The 22,191-nt window shown below is 36.2% G+C and overlaps 2 protein-coding genes across 14 annotated transcripts; both read left to right on the top strand.

Annotated features, from left to right (window-relative positions):
• The first annotated feature begins 15 nt into the window (after window positions 1–15).
• LOC119835079 (coatomer subunit beta'-like) lies at window positions 16–2,835 on the top strand. The gene has a single exon (XM_038359694.1). It carries the CDS (start codon window positions 53–55, stop codon window positions 2,657–2,659), a length of 2,607 nt encoding a protein of 868 aa, XP_038215622.1. The 5' UTR covers window positions 16–52; the 3' UTR covers window positions 2,660–2,835.
• A 654-nt stretch (window positions 2,836–3,489) lies between these two features.
• LOC119835141 (inositol hexakisphosphate and diphosphoinositol-pentakisphosphate kinase) lies at window positions 3,490–21,640 on the top strand. 13 transcript variants are annotated; one of them, XM_038359809.1, is made up of 28 exons: window positions 3,490–3,666; window positions 3,966–4,106; window positions 4,184–4,274; window positions 4,641–4,795; window positions 5,008–5,095; window positions 5,260–5,506; window positions 5,773–6,054; window positions 6,372–6,560; window positions 7,058–7,203; window positions 8,442–8,582; window positions 8,806–9,037; window positions 9,300–9,508; window positions 9,837–10,063; window positions 10,212–10,348; window positions 10,572–10,686; window positions 11,044–11,171; window positions 11,412–11,526; window positions 11,854–11,934; window positions 12,354–12,439; window positions 12,702–12,813; window positions 13,389–13,473; window positions 15,055–15,306; window positions 16,414–16,545; window positions 16,968–17,097; window positions 18,076–18,188; window positions 19,843–19,946; window positions 20,701–21,154; window positions 21,468–21,640. In XM_038359809.1, the coding sequence occupies exons 1-28, from the start codon at window positions 3,562–3,564 to the stop codon at window positions 21,524–21,526; spliced, it is 4,356 nt and encodes a 1,451-aa protein (XP_038215737.1). In that variant the 5' UTR covers window positions 3,490–3,561; the 3' UTR covers window positions 21,527–21,640. The 13 variants fall into 13 exon arrangements, 12 of the variants coding, with proteins under 12 accessions (XP_038215737.1, XP_038215733.1, XP_038215739.1 ...); XM_038359805.1 differs by having other exon boundaries at window positions 3,490–3,654; window positions 20,701–21,640; XM_038359811.1 differs by having other exon boundaries at window positions 5,302–5,506; window positions 7,058–7,143; window positions 20,701–21,640.
• Window positions 21,641–22,191: the final 551 nt, after the last annotated feature.

Raw genomic sequence — 22,191 nt, 5'->3', positions numbered from 1 at the left:
GGTGTTTATAAAATATTTGAGTACTCAGTTAACTTATTATTCATTGGATACAATGCCGTTACAACTGGATATTAAGAAAACTCTGTCGGTGAATTCGGATCGCGTTAAATGTGTGGACCAACACCCTACGGAGCCCTGGCTTCTTTGTTCACTATATAGCGGTGCAGTTAATATATGGAACTATGAGACAAGAACACAAATCAAGAAATTCACAGTTTGCGATTTGCCGGTGAGAACGGCAAAGTTTGTTGCAAGAAAAAATTGGGTGCTTACAGGCTCAGATGATATGAAATTATCTGTCTACAACTATAACGTTCTAGAAAAGGTATATCATTTTAAAGCGCATTCAGATTACATCAGATGCATTGCTATACATCCAGCAGAGCCCTACGTCTTAAGTTGTGGTGATGATAAGCTGATTAAGTTGTGGAACTGGGATTCTAAATGGGCATGCCAACAGGTTTTTAAAGGTCATTCTCATTATGTTATGCAGATAGTATTTAATCCCAAAGATGCTAACACGTTCGCAAGTGCAAGTCTTGACATGTCGATAAAAGTCTGGCAGCTTCAATATTCCACTGCAAACTTCACTCTAAAAGGTCATGAAAAAGGTGTGAATTGTGTTGATTATCATCATAGTGGAGACAAGCCCTACTTAGTTACTGGCTCAGATGATCGTTGTGTAAAAATATGGGATTATCAAAATAAAGTCTGTATTCAAACATTAGAAGGTCACGAGCAAAATGTATCAGATGTAGTTTTTCACCCTGAGCTACCAATTCTCCTAACAGGCTCGGAAGATGGAACTGTTAAAATATGGCAAGTTGGTGTTTTTAAACTTCAACATACTCTTAACTATAGTTTCGAGCGAGTTTGGAGTATATCAATTAATACATCTAATAATGTTGTTGTTGGTTTTGACGAAGGTTTTATAATGGTTCAACTGGGCAAAGATAAACCAGCCATATCTATGGATGTCAACGGACATAAAGTTGTCCGTGCTAAACATTACGAGATTCAGCAAGTAAATTTAAAACCCTTACCAAGAGGCACTGACCTAGAAGATGGGCAAATAGTACCCATAATTTCCATTAAAGACATCGGTACATGTGAAGTCTATCCACATTCAATTGCTTACAGCCCAAATAATCGGTTTGTTGCTGTTTGTGGAGACGGAGAATTCATTATATATACAGTTGCAGCGTTAAGAACCAAAGCGTTTGGTAAAGCACGAGAATTTGTATGGTGCTTTGATAGTTCCGGATATGCTGCTTTGGAAAATTCAACATCAATAAGAATTTTTAAGAGTTTTAAAGAAGTCAAATGTTTTACACCAAAACATGGCGCTGAAAATATTTTCGGTGGCTTTATGCTGGGTGTGAAATCGATTGATGACACAACATTTTCGTTTTATGACTGGGAAAATTTGGATCTTATTCGACGTATCGATATTCAACCTCGTTATGTTATCTGGTCTGAAAATGGTGAATTCGTATGTTTGGCTAAAAATGAAACATTTTACATATTGCGTTATTATGCCAATGCTGTAGCTTGTGCAAGAGATAATAATGCAGAAATATCTGAAGATGGTGTCAACAATGCTTTTAAGGTGATAAATGAAATTAAAGAAAATGTAAATTCAGGTTTTTGGGTTGGAGATTGTTTCATTTTCACAACTTTGTACAATAAAATTAATTATTATGTCGGTGGAGAAATTGTTAACATCTCAAATGCTGATCATCCCATATACGTACTTGGATATGCACCTAATGAATTTAGATTATATATGAATGATAAAGACCTTAACATTGTGTCCTATTATCTTGCCAAACCCGAGCTTGAGTTTCACACTGCTGTTGTGAGAGGAGATCTGAAGACTGCTGAACATCTTTATTATTATGTACCTTTCAAAGATCGCTTAAGATTAGCTCAATTTTTGGAAAGACATGGTCACAAAGAGTTGGCTATGAATATTTCTACAGACCCTGTACACCGCTTTGAGATTGCTATTTCTATTGGTGATCTTATAAGTGCAAAGTATCTCGCGGAAGAATCTACATTAGCTGAGGGTGCACCATCTAAAGTTTCTGAAGCAAGATGGTCTCGACTTGGTACACTTGCATCAAAAGCTGGTGAAATAGAACTGACAAAACTTGCTTACACAAATGCTCGCGATTATAGCTCATTATTGATTTTTGCTGTCAGTTCAGGTGACAAAAGTTTGTTGGAAGAAGTTGCAAAGAAATCGTCTGAAGATGGACAAGATAATATTGCGTTTATGGCTTATTTTACCCTGAATAAGTTAAACGAATGTCTTCAACTGCTGATCGATCAAAATAAATTGCCTGAAACTGCCTTCTTTGCCCGTTCGTACGTGCCATCAAAATTACAAGAGATATCCAAACTTTGGAAGACAAACACACCCAAACAAAAGTATACAAGATCTTTTGCTAACTTTGAAAGATTTGAAAATTTGTTTTCAGATCAAAGAAAGCCAGAAAAATTAGAAAAGATGCAAAAATTATTTGGTTTCCAACACGATACAGATTTTAAAACTTTGTTAGAAAGTATGGTGAAAAATTATGACGAAGTTGAACTATCCGATGGCAAAGGGGACCTAGAAAGAGCCGGGATCTATGCACCAGATCACGAGGATTAATTTTTAAAGGTGAAACCGAATAGGTATTTAATGATTTACAACTGATTTAATGAAATGCTGTTTTTATAAGAAGTGTATATGTAAGAAAATAAAAAAAAAATTGTTAGCAAAATAACAAAAGTGATTTGTATAGAGTATGTATACGAAATTGATTTTAATTCTGAATATGTATTGTATTGTGCATTAAATAAAGTTTTATTGTAAATTTGGTCTTGATTATCTCTCCTTTATCATACAAAACCTATATTGATTTTGCATCAAGGTCTTTGAATATACAACGACACATAAGGTTGTGTGCATCCTGCATCTACTTTTGGATACTGCGCAATGCGATTGTGATGTATTGATTTCTGGTTTTGTTTCTCTCAAATAGACATCATAGCCATATGCAGCCTGCGAATTAAGTATACATATGTTAAACGTTATAATACATAACATATTTACTGGACCTTTACTTTCAATAATTTTCGTGAATTACGTAGGTACATTAAGATTCACGTGCCTAAATGCACACCTACGACCATCTAAAACGAGTAACTTTTTTTAGATGAATTAATAAAGTAACATATTGATGATAAAATTATTACAACATAAATATCATAACGTTTTAAAAAAGTGTGTCAGAAGCCTTCTTTTATTTTGCTTCCCACATTCCCTCTTAGTATTTTCTATTTCAAATTTACCTTGACCAAATGTTGACACTTAAAAATAAGTTATTTTCATTTGGTCACAATTTTTGCCTGGATATGAACCTAATAAAATGTTTTCACATAGATATGATTTGGCAGTCAAAGGGAGTAAATTTTTTTGTTATGTTGTTTAAGGGCGAGTTGGATCTGTGCGAATCATTAGACCCCAATGGAGATGGTGGTGGTAAGAAAGTGGTGGTTGGCGTCTGCGCCATGGCCAAGAAGTCGCAATCGAAACCAATGAAGGAGATCCTCACACGGCTCGATGAATTCGAGTATATTAAAATGCTCGTTTTTCCAGAGGAGGTTATACTCAAGGTTATGTGAATGTCTAACAATATGTGGAACAAAATCTACTCAGATTGCTTCATTGACGACAGCTCTTAATTTTCTTAGATTATCGATCAAAGTAGTAATAGTATTTTGTTTCACTGCTTTTTACTTATTTCGCACTAACAATCATCATCTTACATTTAGAACGAAGTTTGCCAAGTTACGTTACGTTAAGTATGCTAACAACTTACACAGGTTTTATTATTTATATTAACTAATATGGAAATGTTTAATAAGCAAAAAAAGGTATCTCGTAAAGTGGACTAAAACTTATTACTTTACAGAAGCCTGTCGAAGAGTGGCCTATATGTGACTGTCTAATCTCGTTTCATTCAAAGGGATTTCCTCTTGATAAAGCAATACAATACGAAAAACTACGTAAACCATATGTTATAAACAATCTTCACATGCAATATGACATACAAGTGAGTTTATGGAATATCAATGTAAATAATTTATTTCTACGATTAAAAATATGTCATATATGTATATTATTTCTCAGGATCGTAGAAGAGTATACGCTATTTTAGAAAATGAAGGAATAGAAATTCCTCGGTATGCTGTTCTTGATAGAGATTCACCAGATCCAAAACGTTAGTAAAGGATAATTAAATAATAATAATAAAATTGTTCCCAAATATTGCTAATAATAAAATAATTCCCAGTAGTGTCCAAAATTTGCCCCTTCTTTAATCCCCCAAATCTCCATATTTCCGATCTTAAATTTATACTATTTCAGATAAATTTTTACAGAGACTTGGATGCTGTTTAAGGTAATGCACTTTCACGTTTGCTTTCAATTTTATATCTTACCTTCTTTGATAGAAGACAAAAAAAGGGTTAAGTATATTATTATGATCACGATGATAATTTATAATAATAAGTTGGGATCAGCTATGACACCTTCTTTATTCGTTCATTCATGTGTTTATAATTGTGGTTTGTTCTTCTTTTGCTAGACCACGAGTTAGTTGAATCAGAGGATCATGTGGAAGTAAACGGTGTCGTATTCAACAAGCCGTTCGTGGAAAAGCCGGTGTCGGCTGAGGACCACAATATTTACATTTACTACCCGACTTCCGCGGGCGGAGGTAGCCAGCGTTTGTTTAGAAAGGTATTTTGTTTAGCTTTATAGAAATGTATAAAAATGCAATAAGTATATTTTTTTCTTAGTTAATGATAACGTCGATGGCAGATATAGAACTGTAGAAGATACTTATGTGTATCCTTACATGAAATTTTTTTAACGAATTTTTATTTAATAATATAATGTGCACTATTTTCGAGAACCTACCTTAAGGGGGTGATACCAATGATGTTTTTCAGATCGGTAGTCGTAGCAGCATATATTCGCCAGAATCGCGAGTCCGTAAAACTGGGTCATTTATTTATGAAGATTTTATGCCTACAGATGGTAAGTCATCAACAAAAGAAAAAACTCAATGATTTTTTTTTTTCAAATTCTGCATGATTAACTCGACTTGAGTTAATTTCTTGGTTTTCCTTAAGCTTCGTTTATTTATGTGACTTGTGTAAACTGTACAATTTATTACATTGATTTTTCATGTTTCATTTCAGATTTTTTGATATTCGTTAGTAATTCAAAATTTGGTATTTTAGGAACAGATGTAAAAGTGTATACAGTAGGGCCAGACTACGCCCACGCTGAAGCGCGAAAGAGTCCAGCTCTCGATGGTAAAGTTGAGAGGGACTCGGAGGGCAAAGAGATTCGCTATCCAGTCATATTGTCCAACCAAGAAAAATTAATTTCGAGGAAAGTCTGTCTGGCCTTCAAACAAACTGTTTGTGGTTTTGATTTACTAAGGTAAACGAGTGATTCTTATTTCAGCTTTAAATAAAAATTATTTGCTCCGTGTCTGTGTTTGACTCGAATGTAAAACAATTTTCATGTCAAAGAAGGGTGTTTAATCCATTGTGTACTTATCAATTTAGTCTGTTATATAAAATACCGTGCGTGCCAAGGTTACAGAGTAACTTTGTAAAGCTAATGTACACGCAAAATGTTCATAAATACACAAGTAACCGACAAAAGAAACAACGAAATGGGAATTGATAAAATTTTTCTTTCAGAGCGAATGGAAAATCCTTTGTGTGTGACGTAAACGGCTTTTCATTTGTGAAAAACTCAAATAAATATTACGATGACTGTGCTAAAATTCTTGGTAATATGATCTTACGGGAGTTGGCGCCAACGTTGCACATACCCTGGTCAGTCCCATTCCAACTGGATGATCCACCTATAGTGCCTACTACGTTTGGGAAAATGATGGAGTTGCGTTGTGTTGTCGCCGTGATAAGACACGGAGATAGAACTCCTAAGCAGAAAATGAAGGTTGAAGTTCGTCATCCTAGGTGAGTAATTTCTATTTCGTTTAAATTAATAAATCTGGGTATTTATTTAAAAAAATCTACATTTAATGAATAGGTTATATACAATAATACATACAATTGGTTAAACACCTAATAATATGTTATTTATTATATATTTTATTAGGTGTTTAAATGACCTTCCAGTCGTTATTTTTTCGATAGAATAGCCAGCTTTAAATAAAGTACAAGTGAACTATTTAAGTGTTACGCAATATAATATATACGTAATCCAAATGACAAATATTATTTTAATAGCAGGAAGTTAACTAAGTTAATTAAATATTAACAAATGGTTTTAGGTTTTTTGAGATATTTGAGAAGTATGATGGTTTCAAGCGAGGACATGTAAAATTAAAAAAACCCAAGCAACTGCAGGAAATTCTTGACATCGCTCGCGCGCTTTTAGCAGACATACATACGAGACACGCTGACCCAGAAATCGAGGAAAAACAAGGAAAATTGGAACAACTGAAAAGCGTACTGGAAATGTAAGTAGTAGTGCAAATTGATTTCAACTTTTCATATAAATTTTATACATTTATAATCTCCTGTTCCTATTTAAGAAGTTTAAATTTTAAATTATTTCTGTAAAGTAGACATTGTTGGCCTACAACTCCAATGTTAAACATGTTTTAAGTTGGGTCATTATTTCAGCCAATCACGTTTTGAAATACCAAAGTTTTCATTGTTCCAGCCAAAACGCTTTTAAAAAGAATTTTACTTTTAACTCATGTATTTTTTTATTCCTTTCCATCAGGGGAGACTAACAGACTGGCTTCTAAACATAAATACATTCATAAATCTGAATAAAATTTTAGAACCCGAAAATTTCATACTTTGTGCTCTGTGGGTCTATAGGCCATCAGAGTTTCCTCGAACAAAAACAATTTTGCATAGTATATGTCAAGTCTATTCTCTTTTTGAAATCAGGGCGCGCAAACTCGCTCACAGATGAATGATCAAAGGTTGCTATTGCCACCCGCAGGTACGGGCACTTCTCAGGGATCAACCGCAAGGTGCAGATGAAGTATCAGCCACGTGGGCGGCCGCGTGGCTCGTCGTCGGACGACGGTAACGCCCCCGCCACACCCGCCACACCCGCCACCCCCGCCACACCCGCATCCGCTGACGGTCCGCATGCTGTACTGCTAGCGCCATACAGGGGGTGGACTGAGCATACACGACTGACTATTTTGTGCTCTACATATAGAGCAAATAAACGTTTCCTGTTTCAGCGATTCGATATTTGAATGTGGAAAGCTACGAAGCATAGTCTTCGTGAAATTTTTGTACATGTAATTTACCGATATTTTTTAAGTTTACAGCCAACTTCAAGGGAAAGGTTTTATTTTTGGATCATATTTGATGCTCAATTTGCTCTATAAATGCTAACTAACGCTCAGTCCATTCTCTATATATTAAGCTATGATATTTACACATCGAAGTGACGAATTAAAATTTAATTTGGTCTTAGAGACAATGTAAGGCACGTTTGATTTTAATTGATGTTAAAATAGTGACAGGTTTTGTAAAATATTCTTAATAAAACTTTCATTCTTCATTACGATTAATATTGTTGGTTATAAAAAATCTATTCAGGCTAAATCAGATATCTTTGTGCGGCGACTATCACCTAACATCAAGTGAATCGCCTGCTCCATTCTTTTTTATATAACCCCACATAAAAATAGCCTGATCCGATATCAAAAGATATCTTAGACCTTTTGGTTTGGATAACTTGACTTCTATATAACTTTATTCCATTCCTTTTAAAACTAATTTGTTTTGTGTGGGTTGTAAAAAGATAAAAATGGCTGTTTAAAATTAAATCTATTAAGCATGCCTTTTCTTAGACCGCTGTACATAGATCACGCAGGGTTGCATGTTTGGACGTTAGTTTAAATCCTAGTTAACGTTAGTTTTAGGTAACAAACACTTATTCAAAGAGAGTAATGTTTATGGTGAATTATAACCATCTTGCTATACTCAAAAATACAATAAAAGGAAATGAAATATAGTAAAAAATTATGGTTTTCCGCCTTTATGATCATTAATAAGGATTTTGGAGTGTTTTTACAAGCCAAAAAGCACATCAATGCTATTTTAAAGCACTGCTAGCCTAGAAATTAAACAAGAAGAAACATCTGTGCCTAATACGACTATTATGCCTATTTCACTCTGATAAATTAACACATCTCTCAATTCAAATATATTTAGTTCCTTTGCACGAGCAAGCTTAGCTAGCAGGCTATTGATGATTCTAGACATGCCTTAAAAATCGAGACTATTTAATAGCATTTTTGTTATTAAGTGTTCTTAATATTTTATTACCGTGTGTAAATTGTATTTAATTGAAATGTATTGTATAGTAGGTTGCGCCGGTGAGCCTTCCCTGGTGCTGATACTCAAGTGGGGCGGAGAGCTGACGCCTGCGGGGCGGATACAGGCTGAGGAACTGGGACGGATGTTCCGGTGCATGTACCCTGGGGGCCAGGGACGGCATATACCTGGTTAGTAGAAATGTTTTTATGGGAATTCTAAGTGGATTTTCTTTTAAAGAGGTTGTCTAATGTGGTTATTTCCATAAATGTTTCCTATAATGAACGGGTGAATCATGAGAATAATTTGTCTTAAAAATCGAAGGTGTCAGTATTTCAAGGGGATTGATGTTCATGTTACATATAATTTCTATCAATATTGTATTTTTGAGTTGATTTCTAATGAAATAACCAGGTGAAGCCGGTACTCAAGGTTTGGGGTTACTCCGCCTGCATTCAACGTTCCGTCACGACCTCAAAATATACGCATCGGATGAAGGTCGAGTGCAGATGACGGCGGCGGCTTTCGCTAAAGGGCTGCTGGCGCTGGAGGGAGAACTTACCCCGATTTTGGTACAAATGGTCAAGTCGGCCAATACGAATGGGCTGTTGGATAATGACTGTGATTCATCTAAAGTACAAAACATGTAAGAGTAATTTTCAGTTCTAATTAATATTTATAATTTAATAAGGTTTATTACAATATTACACTTTCAATGCTTAATTTTATTGTATAGTTCGTTTATTTTTATCTTTGTTAACCGTGATCGATTCCTTCTTCGTCTACTACTTTTATTACGCTTCAACTGTTCAATGGACGAGAAAGTAAGTAGAGCGACAGAACCGCCATAAATAAAATGCCTCAAACCTTTTCCGAGGTCGTTCGAAAGTTTGGGTAAAATTTGGCAGGGCGAAGGCGCGTTTGCACGAGGCGATGCAGGCGGACCGCGAGTTCACGGCGGAGGACCGCGCGCGCATCAACCCGTGCGCGTCGCTCAGCATCAACGCCGCCATGGACTTCGTGAAGAACCCGGTGCGGTGCTGCGCGCACGTGCACGCGCTCATACAGCAGCTCGTGCGCATCGTGCTCACCAAGAAGGACGACCCCAAGACCAAGGGTGAGGCTCTCGAATGATTAGGTTTAAAAAAAAACAATCTTCTTTTAGGCGGCCGTCCGTTGAGATTAAGGGAGAGTAAGAGACTGTACTATATGCTATCGGAATGGCGAAAGATGTGGAGAAATGCTGAGTGAGGTAAAGATTTGTAGGGTGAGTATGTTGACACTCCGAGCGCGGATATAATAGTACCTACGCTTTGTGAAGGGACCGCGTGGAAATATTGACCTTCATTTATTTCTTCTTTTGTGGATATTTTTCTAAATAATAAAAGTAATATATTAATTACAGAACCCTTTTCCATTATATGTTATTATTATCATATTTACAGACACAATACTCTACCACGGAGAAACGTGGGAATTAATGGGACGGCGCTGGGGCAAAATCGAAAAGGACTTTTGTACGAAGAACAAGTCCTTCGACATATCGAAGATTCCTGATATATACGATTGCATCAAGTACGACTTGCAACACAACCAGCACACTCTACAATTCGACCTCGCCGAGGAGTTATATATGTACGCTAAGTACCTGGCTGATATAGTTATACCACAGGTTAGTGAATAGTGTTATTTGTTCAAATTTTGCGTCATTTATTCATTTTAAATCCATCAACAATATAGTATCCAGTTCAAAAATTTAATTTATTCTTTTATGTTTGCTTAATTGAATATTTTGTGCTAAATGATTTCATTTCATTTAGGAATATGGATTAACAATGCAAGAGAAATTGACGATAAGTCAGGGTATATGTACACCTTTGTTGAAGAAAATTAGAGCCGACCTGCAGAGGAATATTGAAGAGTCTGGAGAAGAGAATGTTAACAGATTGAATCCAAGGTATATTTTGTTTTTTCCTCCTTATAGTAATCTATTAAATACAATATAAATTCATATAAAATCATGACTTACAATGTTAAGATGCGTTGATCATTAAATTTATCAATAACATTGCAAAAACATAACAATGGTCCTTCGAGGCGATTAGAATTTTGTTATTCATTCAACTTAGCATAATTGCGTTTAAATAAATGAACTTATAAACTTTAAACTATTATTGAAGGTACAGTCACGGCGTATCGAGCCCGGGGCGGCACGTGCGCACGCGCCTGTACTTCACCAGCGAGAGCCACGTGCACTCGCTGCTCACCGTGCTGCGCTTTGGCGGATTGCTCGATGTGAGTGTACTGCAATTGGATATGTTTTGGTGATATTAAAACTAACTCAATTTCTCGAAATTGTAATATAATTATTCAAAATGAAACAAGTCAAGTCGACCACACCCATTATAAACAGAAACTTCTTCCTAAATAGTTTATGCTTTATGATATTTATTGTCGTTTTCTCCATTACTATATCATTTACTAATATTGAGTTGCTATCTTAAATATTGTAATAGTGATCTTTTAGGTGTTAGTTCAGTACAGTTTTGTTCTTACATACCGTTGATGAACTTATATTATTATTTTAAATATACTACTACTACAAATACTTTATAATTAACGTACTAAACAGTTGATCTTAACGCCTCGCAGGTTATGAAAGACGAGCAATGGCGCCGCGCAATGGAATACGTATCAATGGTATCGGAGTTGAATTATATGTCACAGATCGTTGTGATGCTGTATGAGGACCCTACCAAGGACCCCTGTTCAGAGGAGAGGTGATATTAGTGTTTTTGACTTAGCGGTTTTTCATTTTCATTTTCAAAAATATTGTATAGATGGGACGCGGCCTTTGTTAAATTAAATCTTCAGTATTTAAAAAAAAAAATCTCATTTATTTTTTCAATATTGTAAAACTAAAAATTGAATATCATCATGCCTGAAACATATGCATTTTATACTTATCTTATATAGATTCGAAATTCAGAGATTTATAGAGAATTCCTTGCGAACGACAGATTCCACGTGGAGTTGCACTTCAGTCCCGGCGTGAACTGCTGCGTGCAAAAGAACCTGCCGCCCGGACCCGGCTTCCGCCCGCATTCCCGGAACCACTCTACGGCCAACAATGAGGTACCGAGGCGTGAATTAGTGTTGTATTCATCACTTAATTTAAGTAATAATACGGCAGAACATGTTGTATGACCTCTTTTCTTCTCTTTTTGTAAACTTTTTCAGGCACATTATTTTTATAGTGCTTACTTTTTTTATGTTTCATGTTATCTGTATTAGGACTACTTCGTACTAATATTATAAATGCGAAAGTTTGTAAGGATGTGTGTGTGTGTGTGTACCACAGGAGAAGCCAGGGTAGACCGATAGTTTCAATATACCTGTTTCTGTTGTTTTTTCAATTTGTAATTTATGCGCATTGAGATATATTTTTTTTAAATATTTAAGGCAAGCTCTCCAGACGAAGTAAAATGTATCGAAGAAGAAGTAGAAGATGATCAAATGGCGAGCCAGGAAACTTTACAACCTGTGAGTATCAAATACAAATACTGGTTTTTTTGAGGGCCATTGACTAATTATATACGCTGAAGAATATTTATTAATAATAATTATTAAAAAAAAAAAAACAAACAAAAACGTATAGCAAAGAAAATCAGTGAAATTTGCATATTGCTGTTTCAGTACTGTACTGTACTTTGCGAGTTTTTAGACTAAATTACTACATGTTTAAACACTTTTGAATGAGATGTAGGTTCCAATTTCTAAATACCTGTGTAGCGAGCGGATTATTCTTCCCAGAGGCACGCAACGTTGCCGCACGGTTTCGCGCTGTAATGCTTAATATGTATATGTTTCTTTTATTTTCACATACAATGTATAAGTTTGTAAACTTGTAAGATATAAAATTATTCCAAATTCTACACTAAGTTGTTACTTTCGTGTTTCAGGACGTCATCGATGAATTAGATAGCACTTTTACGCCAACAAAATCTTCAAAGTCGAAACTTCGTCCTTCGGATCCGATACCTATTTGGTATGTATTTTGAACTTTTCTAGTATTATTTACTTATTTATTTCTGGGAAAATATTAGGTCCATTTAAAATACATATAGATTGTAATATGTAACTAAAAACTGTTTCGGGTCAAAAATATCACTTATACAGAGAATGCCACAATGAGTATGCATGATCGTAAATGATTCGTTCAATCACCTTATTATTACAGTGAGCCTCTCAATATTACGTTCACGTGGAGTAAATTAAAAACGTATTGTTTAATATCTGTTTATATTTAGTAATCTGCACTACACGGTGAGCGGACACGAGGCGTCGACGCTGGCGGCGCGCCTCAACGAGGAGCTGCGCGCGCGCAGCCACACGCACGCGGACACGCGCCCGCACGCGCAGGTAACGTGCAGCACATTAAGCGTATACCGTGTTTGTCGCTGGGTGCGGTATGCAGCTTTGTTCGCGGTATGCAGCTTTGTTCGTAAGCAAAACACTTGCAATTTAATAACACACTCAAAAGGCCAGTAGTATTTGTCTGTTACAATCGGATCTTCATCTTGCATTGCTTTTTTTATATTATGTCATATTATTATATTAAAAAATAACGTTAATTAGCCTTATTCCTCTTATTTATGAAATAATACCGCGTTGTCGTCTATTTTGTAAGGTAATGAGAAATACTCATAAAACTGTATAATTGTCATTTTATGACCTTCTGTAAAACAATTTTATGCGAATCACTTTATCTATGGATTGTTTATATCATACTAGCTACACGCCCGGCTCCGCCCGGGTAGTCATTTATCGTAATTGAAATAATATAAACTATTCCATCTTTTAAGTTGGATCAAACTGTAAATTGTGTACAATTTGATTAAAATCGTTTGAGTGGTTTAGGAGTTTATCGCGGATTAAGATTAAATAAATGATAATTATGGTTTCAATATAATAAAGTATTCATATATTTTCTTAAGAGCGAAGAGAAAGAGACAAAAGACAACGAGGAGCCGCAACCGCGCGCGCGCAGCTACGACCAGCACAAGCAGGCGCACGACAATGGTAAGACATGACCTTCATGTTAGGGCCAGTACTAACGCGATCCATTAATATAAATAAATACATTTTTAATAACATTGCTTCCCTTTTTAGTAATTGATTATAGATCCACATAGAAGCCCTGTAGTGAGAATTTTAATAACATTATTTGCATACTAAAATGAGGTACAAGAACGATGACGGAATTACTGCTGTAATAATTCGATTCTGTACAAATTAGTGATTATTTATTTCATTATTATTATTTTAATTCGAATGATGTATTCAAGAGGATCATGTTAGTACTGGCCTTAACGAAATAGAGGTTGGTGTGACTAAAATGAAATTTGTATTTTAGCTAGAGAGAATAAACGACTCGGAACAGTCGAAAGGTTTGGTGGTTTGCTAAAATCGATCACGATACAAACGTACTTTATCTGTGATTTTAATACAGGACAAATATAAATATTTATGTGTTACATCATGGTCATATTTTGAATAAAACATATGTTGGAATCACCCCTGTAACAGCAACGTACGGAACTTCTTAGTTTGGACTTCGGATCCTGAAACAGACTTGGATACAGATTATACAAAATTGTCGTTATGTCTCCACAAAGAAGGTATTTGCTATAAATTCAAACATTCTAATCTAAGTGGAAACAATTAATATTTACAACATTTGGGATATCGGAAATAACCTTTCTACAATATAAGTAATCTACTGCGACTGAACTGTTTATAGTTATAGGATTTAATAATTTAATAGACTATATATAAAAACTCTTCCAATAATATATATTTTGGTGAAGGCATGCATGTCCTTGTAGATTGTGATGTTTTGTACTCATGTTATCATTATACCTTTAATAATTTGTTTGTAATATGGACAAGTAAAAAATATTGTGCTAAAGATTTAAGAAGTCACTTTCCTTCGTGTTTTGCTGTGTCAAAGTCTTAAAGTCCATAATTAAATTACTGTAGCCCTAAGTAATTATACAGTAATAGATCATTGCATTTTCGGTATATTGTCATTGTTTATGATTTGATTTGTATATTTGGAGTGTGTAGAGACTTGGCTGCGGCGGCTATCCGCCATCTACTCTAGCTAGCTCACTCTGGCCGGCGATCTTGTGTGTTGCGTTGCATTCTCGCTCCTCGTACTGAATGCGTGTGCTTGTTTGACGATTGTTGACTGACCGCATGACGCACTAACAATTAGTTTCATATATTAATGAAATAATTTATTTAAAAATTGTTATATGCTGCAAACCTGGGTCCCCTTGCAATATTAGTCCCCCGTTCACGTCCACGTGAACGCGGGAGTAGTAGGGCGGAGCGAAGCTCTCGTTTGCCCGTCAATCTGTCGTCACATAACACACGCCGGGCTACAGATCTCTCACGTACCGCTACGACCACTGGCACGCTTTCGAGCACCTATATATTTATTTCTATATAATCTGTGTAGTTTATTTATGTTTATTTTATTTTATTTATGTATATTGTCACCAGTATGTACGTTATACACTAATGTATTTTTATCCATCACCTCCCCTAACCCCCATACGATATAACCGCTCGTGCCGATCGCGTGACGGCCACTAGCGGCGCCCCCGGGGTGCGCGGGGCGGGGCGGGCCGCTCGGGGGCGCGGCCTCGTGGCCGGACTGTAGCGTGCGCGGCGCAGGGCGGCGCCAGCGGCACAGCATCGCCGGCCAGATGAGCTACCTCAAGATGCTGGGGCTAGCGCGTGGCAAGCTGGCGGGAGCGGCCGGCCTCTTCAGCACGGCCGTCATCTCGGGCTCCAGCTCGGCGCCCAACCTGCGCGTCATGATCCCCTCCGCGGCCAACAACAACAGTGAGTCACTGACTACCTACGTGCGGGAGGACGTTGTCGTATTACGTACATTTATCATCCTAAATTTGACATAATACGTATTCATAGACTTTGTAAAGCTTCACTGGATTTTGAGATTATTATCATTTTTGCAGTGAATGTATTATGTACTTATCGCCTCTGTGTTCAATTTCACTAAATATCAATAGTTGGTAATAATTATACATAGTATTGGTTTTCCGCTACAAATGTTGTAATCACTTTTTTCTAATGGCTAAACAGTCTTCAGATTTATCTACTCGTATGTATATAAAGGAAAGTTGTTTTACTATTTATAACTCAAGAACGGCATAACCGATTTTGTTGAAATTTGATACAGAAATAGTTTGAGACCCGAGAAAGGACAAATGATAGTTTTTATCCCGGAAATCGAACGGGAATCCCGTTCCCGTACTTTGCCGATATCACTCCGGGTCTATCTTTTCTGCGACTACGCGGACAAAACCGCGGACGGAATGCTAGTTAATTATAGATTTCATTAACACTATATACTTACTATCTGACAGTGTTACCAACTCTCAGAAATATTTAACCCTAACTCTAAGTCAAAACCCCCTAAAACTGCGTTAATTATTTGAAAATCCCCCTACAAAATAATATTCATTCAAAATAATATAATAAGTAATATCCAGTAATATTTGTTAATGCTTTTTATTTATAAATTAACTAATACATTAAAAATTATGTCAGTTTCCTCTGAAGAGTCAGAATTTTTAAAATCATACATGTTAACATTGAATAAACTTAACATTTTAGAAGATGGAGTGAATGTTGTGCAAGATCCACCATTACGAATTAATGTGAAAAATAAATGTAATTGATTATTGCATTGGATAGTTCTATTATATTCAGAATATTATATATTCAGAAAAACCCTAAAAATACCTCTAAACATATAAAACCCCTAAAAAAATCCCATTCCACTAATTTACTCCCTAAATTTGGGGGGAAAACCCCTAAATTGAGTACACTGCTATCTGTAGAGATTTATTAAAATTGCAACCTCTTTAAAAAAATAATAATAAATATTGGAGCGAGGTGAATTCAAATTTGAATGTGGAACGACAGCAGCGCTGGAGGGCTTCGGCGGCGTGCCGGCCATCCGCCCGCTGGAGACGTTACACAACGCGCTGTCGCTGCGCCAGCTCGACGCCTTCCTCGAGCGGCTCACGTGCGTGCCCGCGCCGCCGCCCACTAACAGTCAGTGATTTATGTATTTTATTAATTTTCTAGCTGATCCGGCAAACGCTGTTTTGCCTTACTCTTATCATTTAGAGGTATAAAAAATATATGTTGGCCGATTCTCAGACATACTCAATATGCACACAAAATTTCATAAGAGTCGGTCAAGCCGTTTCGGAGGAGTATGGCAACGAAAACTGTGACACGAGAATTTTATATATTAGATATACTTCTCCGAAATAAAAAAGGTGGTAATAAAATAAGGGACTTGTATGATGACATTAAATTTTACACCTTTTAAAGGAAAAATATCTCAAAATAACTTTCAAAAATGTATTTTCGAGATTTTGAGCTATGCAATATAATAAATAGACAAATATTTTTCGAACGAACATTTAATGGCATATATATGTCATTTGACTTCTTATCTATAAACCCAGGTGTAGGATGGAGCGGTCCGTCCTCCCTTATGTCGTCATCGGGCGAGCTGCCTTCCGGCCTGTCCTCCGCCGGACCCTCCTCTCCCAATTCCAACTACGCCGGCTCGGAGCAGAAGAACAACTCTGAGAGGTATACATTACTGAACATTGTGGGAAATTTTCCTGCTATCCAAAAAAATACAATAAAAATTGAATATGACGATTGCTTTTTTCTGTTGATAATTGTGACTGATCTCTTTCTTACTCTTTGTAAAGTTTCTCATGTTGAAGCAAAACGCACCATTTAGAATTTTTCAACAAAATAAGTAATAAATGAAAATACTCGCTTATTTTCTTCGCGTCATTCACACTTAGTAGACAAACGACGTATACGACTGTCAGCTCTCTTTCACTTAAATATGTTTTTCGATGAATGGATTATGATAAGTTAAAATATATCTAAGATAACAAAAAAGTTGTGTGTGCGATTCACACATGATAGAAGTGAAACTTCAATAAATCGTCAAAAGAATGAATAAAATAGTATGTATATTTCTGTCTCATTCTTTGCCGGCTTCATTTACACATTTTTGTATTTCTGTCTCTTACCTGTCGTTTTTCCGTTGCATTAGGTTTGAAATCACAACGATTCTAAAGAAGTTTCACTTCAAAAACATTGCGGAAAACTTATTTAAGAAAGTCTGAATCAATTCAGTTTTGATTGTGGTATATTGTGACCATCGCTAATTTCCAGCTTATGAACTCATATCATATTTTTATTTATTAATTTTGTATATACATACATGTAGCTATCCACTAGACACAACTAAGCAAGTTGTGGTCGACGACTGAATAATAACTAACGTGCACTTTGCACATTGCGATCGTTCCGCCATACGTTATTGTGGTTACACTGCAACTGCTTTAGCCAACAATAATCGTGCTGTGATCTTGCACTTTGTCTAATTGGTTTTCGATGTTTTTGCTATTAATGCGTGTTAAAAAAAATCTTGCATTAAAAATTGGACTTGGATTTTTCAATAACAACTTATACATAAAAGATTACAGCGCGAAGTCTGTCGACCACAATTCCTCCAGTATGGGGGTTTTTTGCATTTTAACATTACAGTAGCAATTGGAGTAAAAATGTGCCGAGCAAGCTCCCTCAGTGGGACGGCGAGGCGGCGACCTTGTGCGCGTTCGAGGGCCTGCGCCCCTACGGGCTCGCCGACAAGCTCACAGGTATCACACGCGCACTCGCACACGTGAACACATGCACGCACTCGCGCACACAAACACGTACATGCGGTCAAACGCTCGCACACGCACACGCGCATACATACACACGCACACGCGGTCACACGAACGCAAAAGCGTATACATGGACACGCGAATGTGTACACTCAAACGAAGCGGGGAACATCATACTCATATGCAGCAATAAATATATAGATCACGGCACTTTTTATAAGAGTGGAAAAATGAACATTTGGATCGCTTGGTGGTAACGAAATCCGCCAACCATATACAGATACGTCTACAGATGTCTCCGAAGAATACAATTGTAAGTTATTACACTTACATTTTAAAAGGCGCTTAAAAACGCCAAACCAAAAAATCGATGTTCATTATAATTTATTTCAATGTACCTAATCCATCAACGGTTCACAATGTGAACTTCACATTAACAGGTAATGATAGTATGCAGCCCAGTTGCAAACACACACATGTCAAGTTATGTTTACAAAATACTCGCGATCCGCCCTGGTTCCTCCGTGGAACATATAGCCTTTGTCATTCAGTTAAAATTAAGTATTCTAACGGTGAAAGAATTTTTTAAATCGGTTCCGTAGGTTTTGTTTGAAAACATTACAAACATACACAGATAATCACGAATGTTTCCTCTTTATAATATTAGTTTAGACTGAAAAAGTCTAGACCTGCGATCAATCCATTATATAGTCATAGTCAAAATATGATTTTTATTTTCCATAACCCTAAATTTATCAAAAATACCAACCGAATAAACCCTAAACATGCTAAATCACTTAACAAAAGTAACGAACAGTAAGGAGCTGTATATTAATTAAGGTTGCATGTAAAAAAAGCATTGCAATATTTTTACAAGAATATGTTCCTGTTTAAATACACGTTGTGATTTATATAAATAATATTATACGCAGCACAACATCGTCGCTTCCACTCGGCGTTGTTTTTTATGCGATAATGTCTGCTCTTGCATGATATACATAGATGGCACTCGCATTGATTATATAATATGTATAAGATTCAAAGCATGCAATATCATTACAATCATAAAAATGATTACAATGTTACCATGTGCATGATAAAACCTGTAATAGAAGAATATTTTTGTTGGAATTATTCAGGTGCTGCATGTATTAAACACTATAATTGATTATATACAATATTTAAGTAATAAATAATAATTACTCTTATACTTTGTTTAGACGCGTTTGTTGCGTGTCGTAAAGTAATTTATACATCGGATATAGCCAAGATTAATTCGCATTAATTATACTATAACAATTCAAATGTAGTGTTTGTAAATATATTTTTATGTGCTTGTAAATTAATAACTTCAGTACTTACCAAATTTAAACTTAAATTTTATCAAAATATCACACCCTTGAACTGCATGCAGGTAATATAAACATTATAATAGGAGCATGTCTGTTTTTCGTCCATACAAATATTAAGTATCTATTTATTATAGTATTAAATTTTATATATCCACATTTCTCTAGATCTTCTCAAATTTTCTCGAAATACCCTCATACACGTAACTATAACCCCGTTTTGCACATGAAAACTATAAACCTGGTTATTGACCCGCGAAAGTTCTCGAAAGTAAACCATTAGGTACATTTTAAAGGTTCTTCTATTAGCGGCGACGTGACGCCGGTGTCGGCGACCTCGGAGCTGGAGTTCAACAGCAACGAGGCCACCGCCGGCTCCATCACTGATCACGATATTATGGTACGTCTGTTATAATAGGTGGAATATGCACTGACGACTTCAATATTTCTTATCAGATAGATAGATAATTTTAGAGAACGTTGATGCTAGGCAACTAAAAAGGCTAATTTCGACAAATACCTAGTAAATAATGTAAAAATAAAAATAAAGAAATTATTATATTGAAAATGTCAAATGCCTCCACCAAAGCTTGGCTTCACCTTTGTGACGTAATTTGCTTAGAAGCATTGCTATAAAGGTAAAACATCAATTTACTAATAATAAATAACTGGTAAGGACACGTAACCATACTCCACTTTATAGTTCTTTTCATTATTTTATTTAAATAACCATCTGTCGCTATATTCATTCTATTACAAAGCTATATAATATTCTCTCTATTCTTATAATCATGGTTTAGGTGGATTATAATATACAATATACATGGTTTTTTGACGTGATTTTTTATGTAAATAATAAACGTATACATTTTCCATACTCATAAATGAATATTATAAGTGTAGCGCAGTGTAGAGCACGCTTTATACGTAGTACTAGAAAAGCATGTTTTAATTAGTTGAGTGAATGCAGAGGTCAGAAATGTTGGGGTATTGGGTAAATTTTATGAATTAAAAAATTATGTTACTCTTAAAAAGTTAAATAAATAGATGATAAGAAAAATAGTACTTAGAAATTATTTATTTTAGTTATTTTCTCTATTGATTAGTGCTGAACATCGATGACCTCACTGAACGGAACATCATAAAAATTTCAGAGTGCTGAAGGTGAGGATGACGAAGAAACCCTATCAGTGGATGCTTGCAGTTCGCCAGTCAGGATAATACGGAACGACCTCAGTCCGGCGCCGAGCTGCAAGAGCACCCTGCGGCCTGGCACCAGCCTCACCAGCAACGTCTCCCTCGAACTGTACGGCCTCACCCCGCAACAAACGAAAGAAGCGTTCTACAAAGACATCCCGTCCAGCAGCAAAAACTTCAAAAAGGACGACAACAAGAAATGCAACAAAGATCGCATCCAATGCTTCGCGGAGCTCGACTCGCTGAACTTACAGAGCAACCTGAAGTGCAAACTGAACAACGAGTCGACGAACGCCAGCCGGCGGTACAGCGACAGCAGCGCGCAGAAGAGCAGCGCGGCGCAAACGGTCGCCGGAAGTAGGTTCACCACCACCCTCGTGTCGGAGGACTGCCTCCGAGCTAGCGCTTCCGGTGAGAGCAAATCCAATAATAACATTGCCGACACGGTGTTACACGAACCTTCCATACTCAAACCTTTAGTGACTAAAGCTAAGAACACTAACGTTAAACCGGGCTTTAATATAACGGATAATAATTGACGTATGCGTTTTTCGTAGATGACAATTTTAGATAATTATGTAATATGGTGTATACTAATTAATCACTTGTATTTTGTGAGTTTAATATTTGCTTGATAATACTGACAATGTTGACACAATTATTTAATGATTTTTTTTTTTATATAGAGGAGCTATCATTGTTAATAGAGCTATGACATTTTCAGATTGTGAACAGCTTCCTGAATCAAAGGATCCATTAGTAGATAAAGTGCAGGCTACATAGTATATTGTTATTAACTTATCACACCATTATACTATTTTGCATTTATCACAAAGTGAATATTTGCAAGGATGTAATTTTAAGTGATTTATAGAAATATACAATGCTTTTGAAAAATGCCTGTTTTATTGTAATTTCTTCTAACTCCATAATAATATTAAAAAGTAAATATTATAGCCAAGAACAGCAGACTGGATTTTAAGGATAGACATAGACCAGAGATCGCCGCCACGCAACCGCAAAAGCGGTTGAACGAGTGTGGAAACATTTCAAATGAAATTTGAAGCATATGAATTTTATAATAGTTAATCACTACATTGTATAAAACAAAGTTGCTTTCTCTGTCACTTTGTCATATATCCATGTCCATACATCTTTCTCTTCTCAGCCTTTGTAAGTCCACTGCTGGACGTAGGCCTCTCCTAAGGCACGCCATTTGGCCCGATCAATGTTTCTTGCCGCCAATTTTTGCTTGCTACGTTTCTTATATCTTCACACCACCGAGTCACAGGGCGCCCTACGCTACATACATAGTAGTGATGTCCCGTGTCCCCTAGTGGCGTATGGGGCAGATGATGTACATCCGTTTCACTGATCGATTTTCTTTAGGGACAAGTAGGTGATCAGTCTTCTGTGTCCTGCCAGACCAAGACATTTTTTTTTTGTGC

The sequence above is a fragment of the Zerene cesonia genome, chromosome 20 (genome assembly GCF_012273895.1).
Source record: "Zerene cesonia ecotype Mississippi chromosome 20, Zerene_cesonia_1.1, whole genome shotgun sequence".
NCBI classification, from domain to species: domain Eukaryota; kingdom Metazoa; phylum Arthropoda; class Insecta; order Lepidoptera; family Pieridae; genus Zerene; species Zerene cesonia.
This window is presented reverse-complemented; position numbering and strand designations above follow the sequence as displayed.

Bases quoted from the DNA above. Each gene is read 5' to 3' on its own strand.
- LOC119835141 (XM_038359800.1), top strand. From the start codon at position 3,562: ATGGCCAAGAAGTCGCAATCGAAACCAATGAAGGAGATCCTCACACGG. The intron at 10,687-11,043 runs GTGAGTGTACTG...AACGCCTCGCAG, and splicing joins GCTTTGGCGGATTGCTCGAT to GTTATGAAAGACGAGCAATG. The intron at 11,172-11,411 runs GTGATATTAGTG...TGCGAACGACAG, and splicing joins GACCCCTGTTCAGAGGAGAG to ATTCCACGTGGAGTTGCACT.
- LOC119835079 (XM_038359694.1), top strand. From the start codon at position 53: ATGCCGTTACAACTGGATATTAAGAAAACTCTGTCGGTGAATTCGGAT.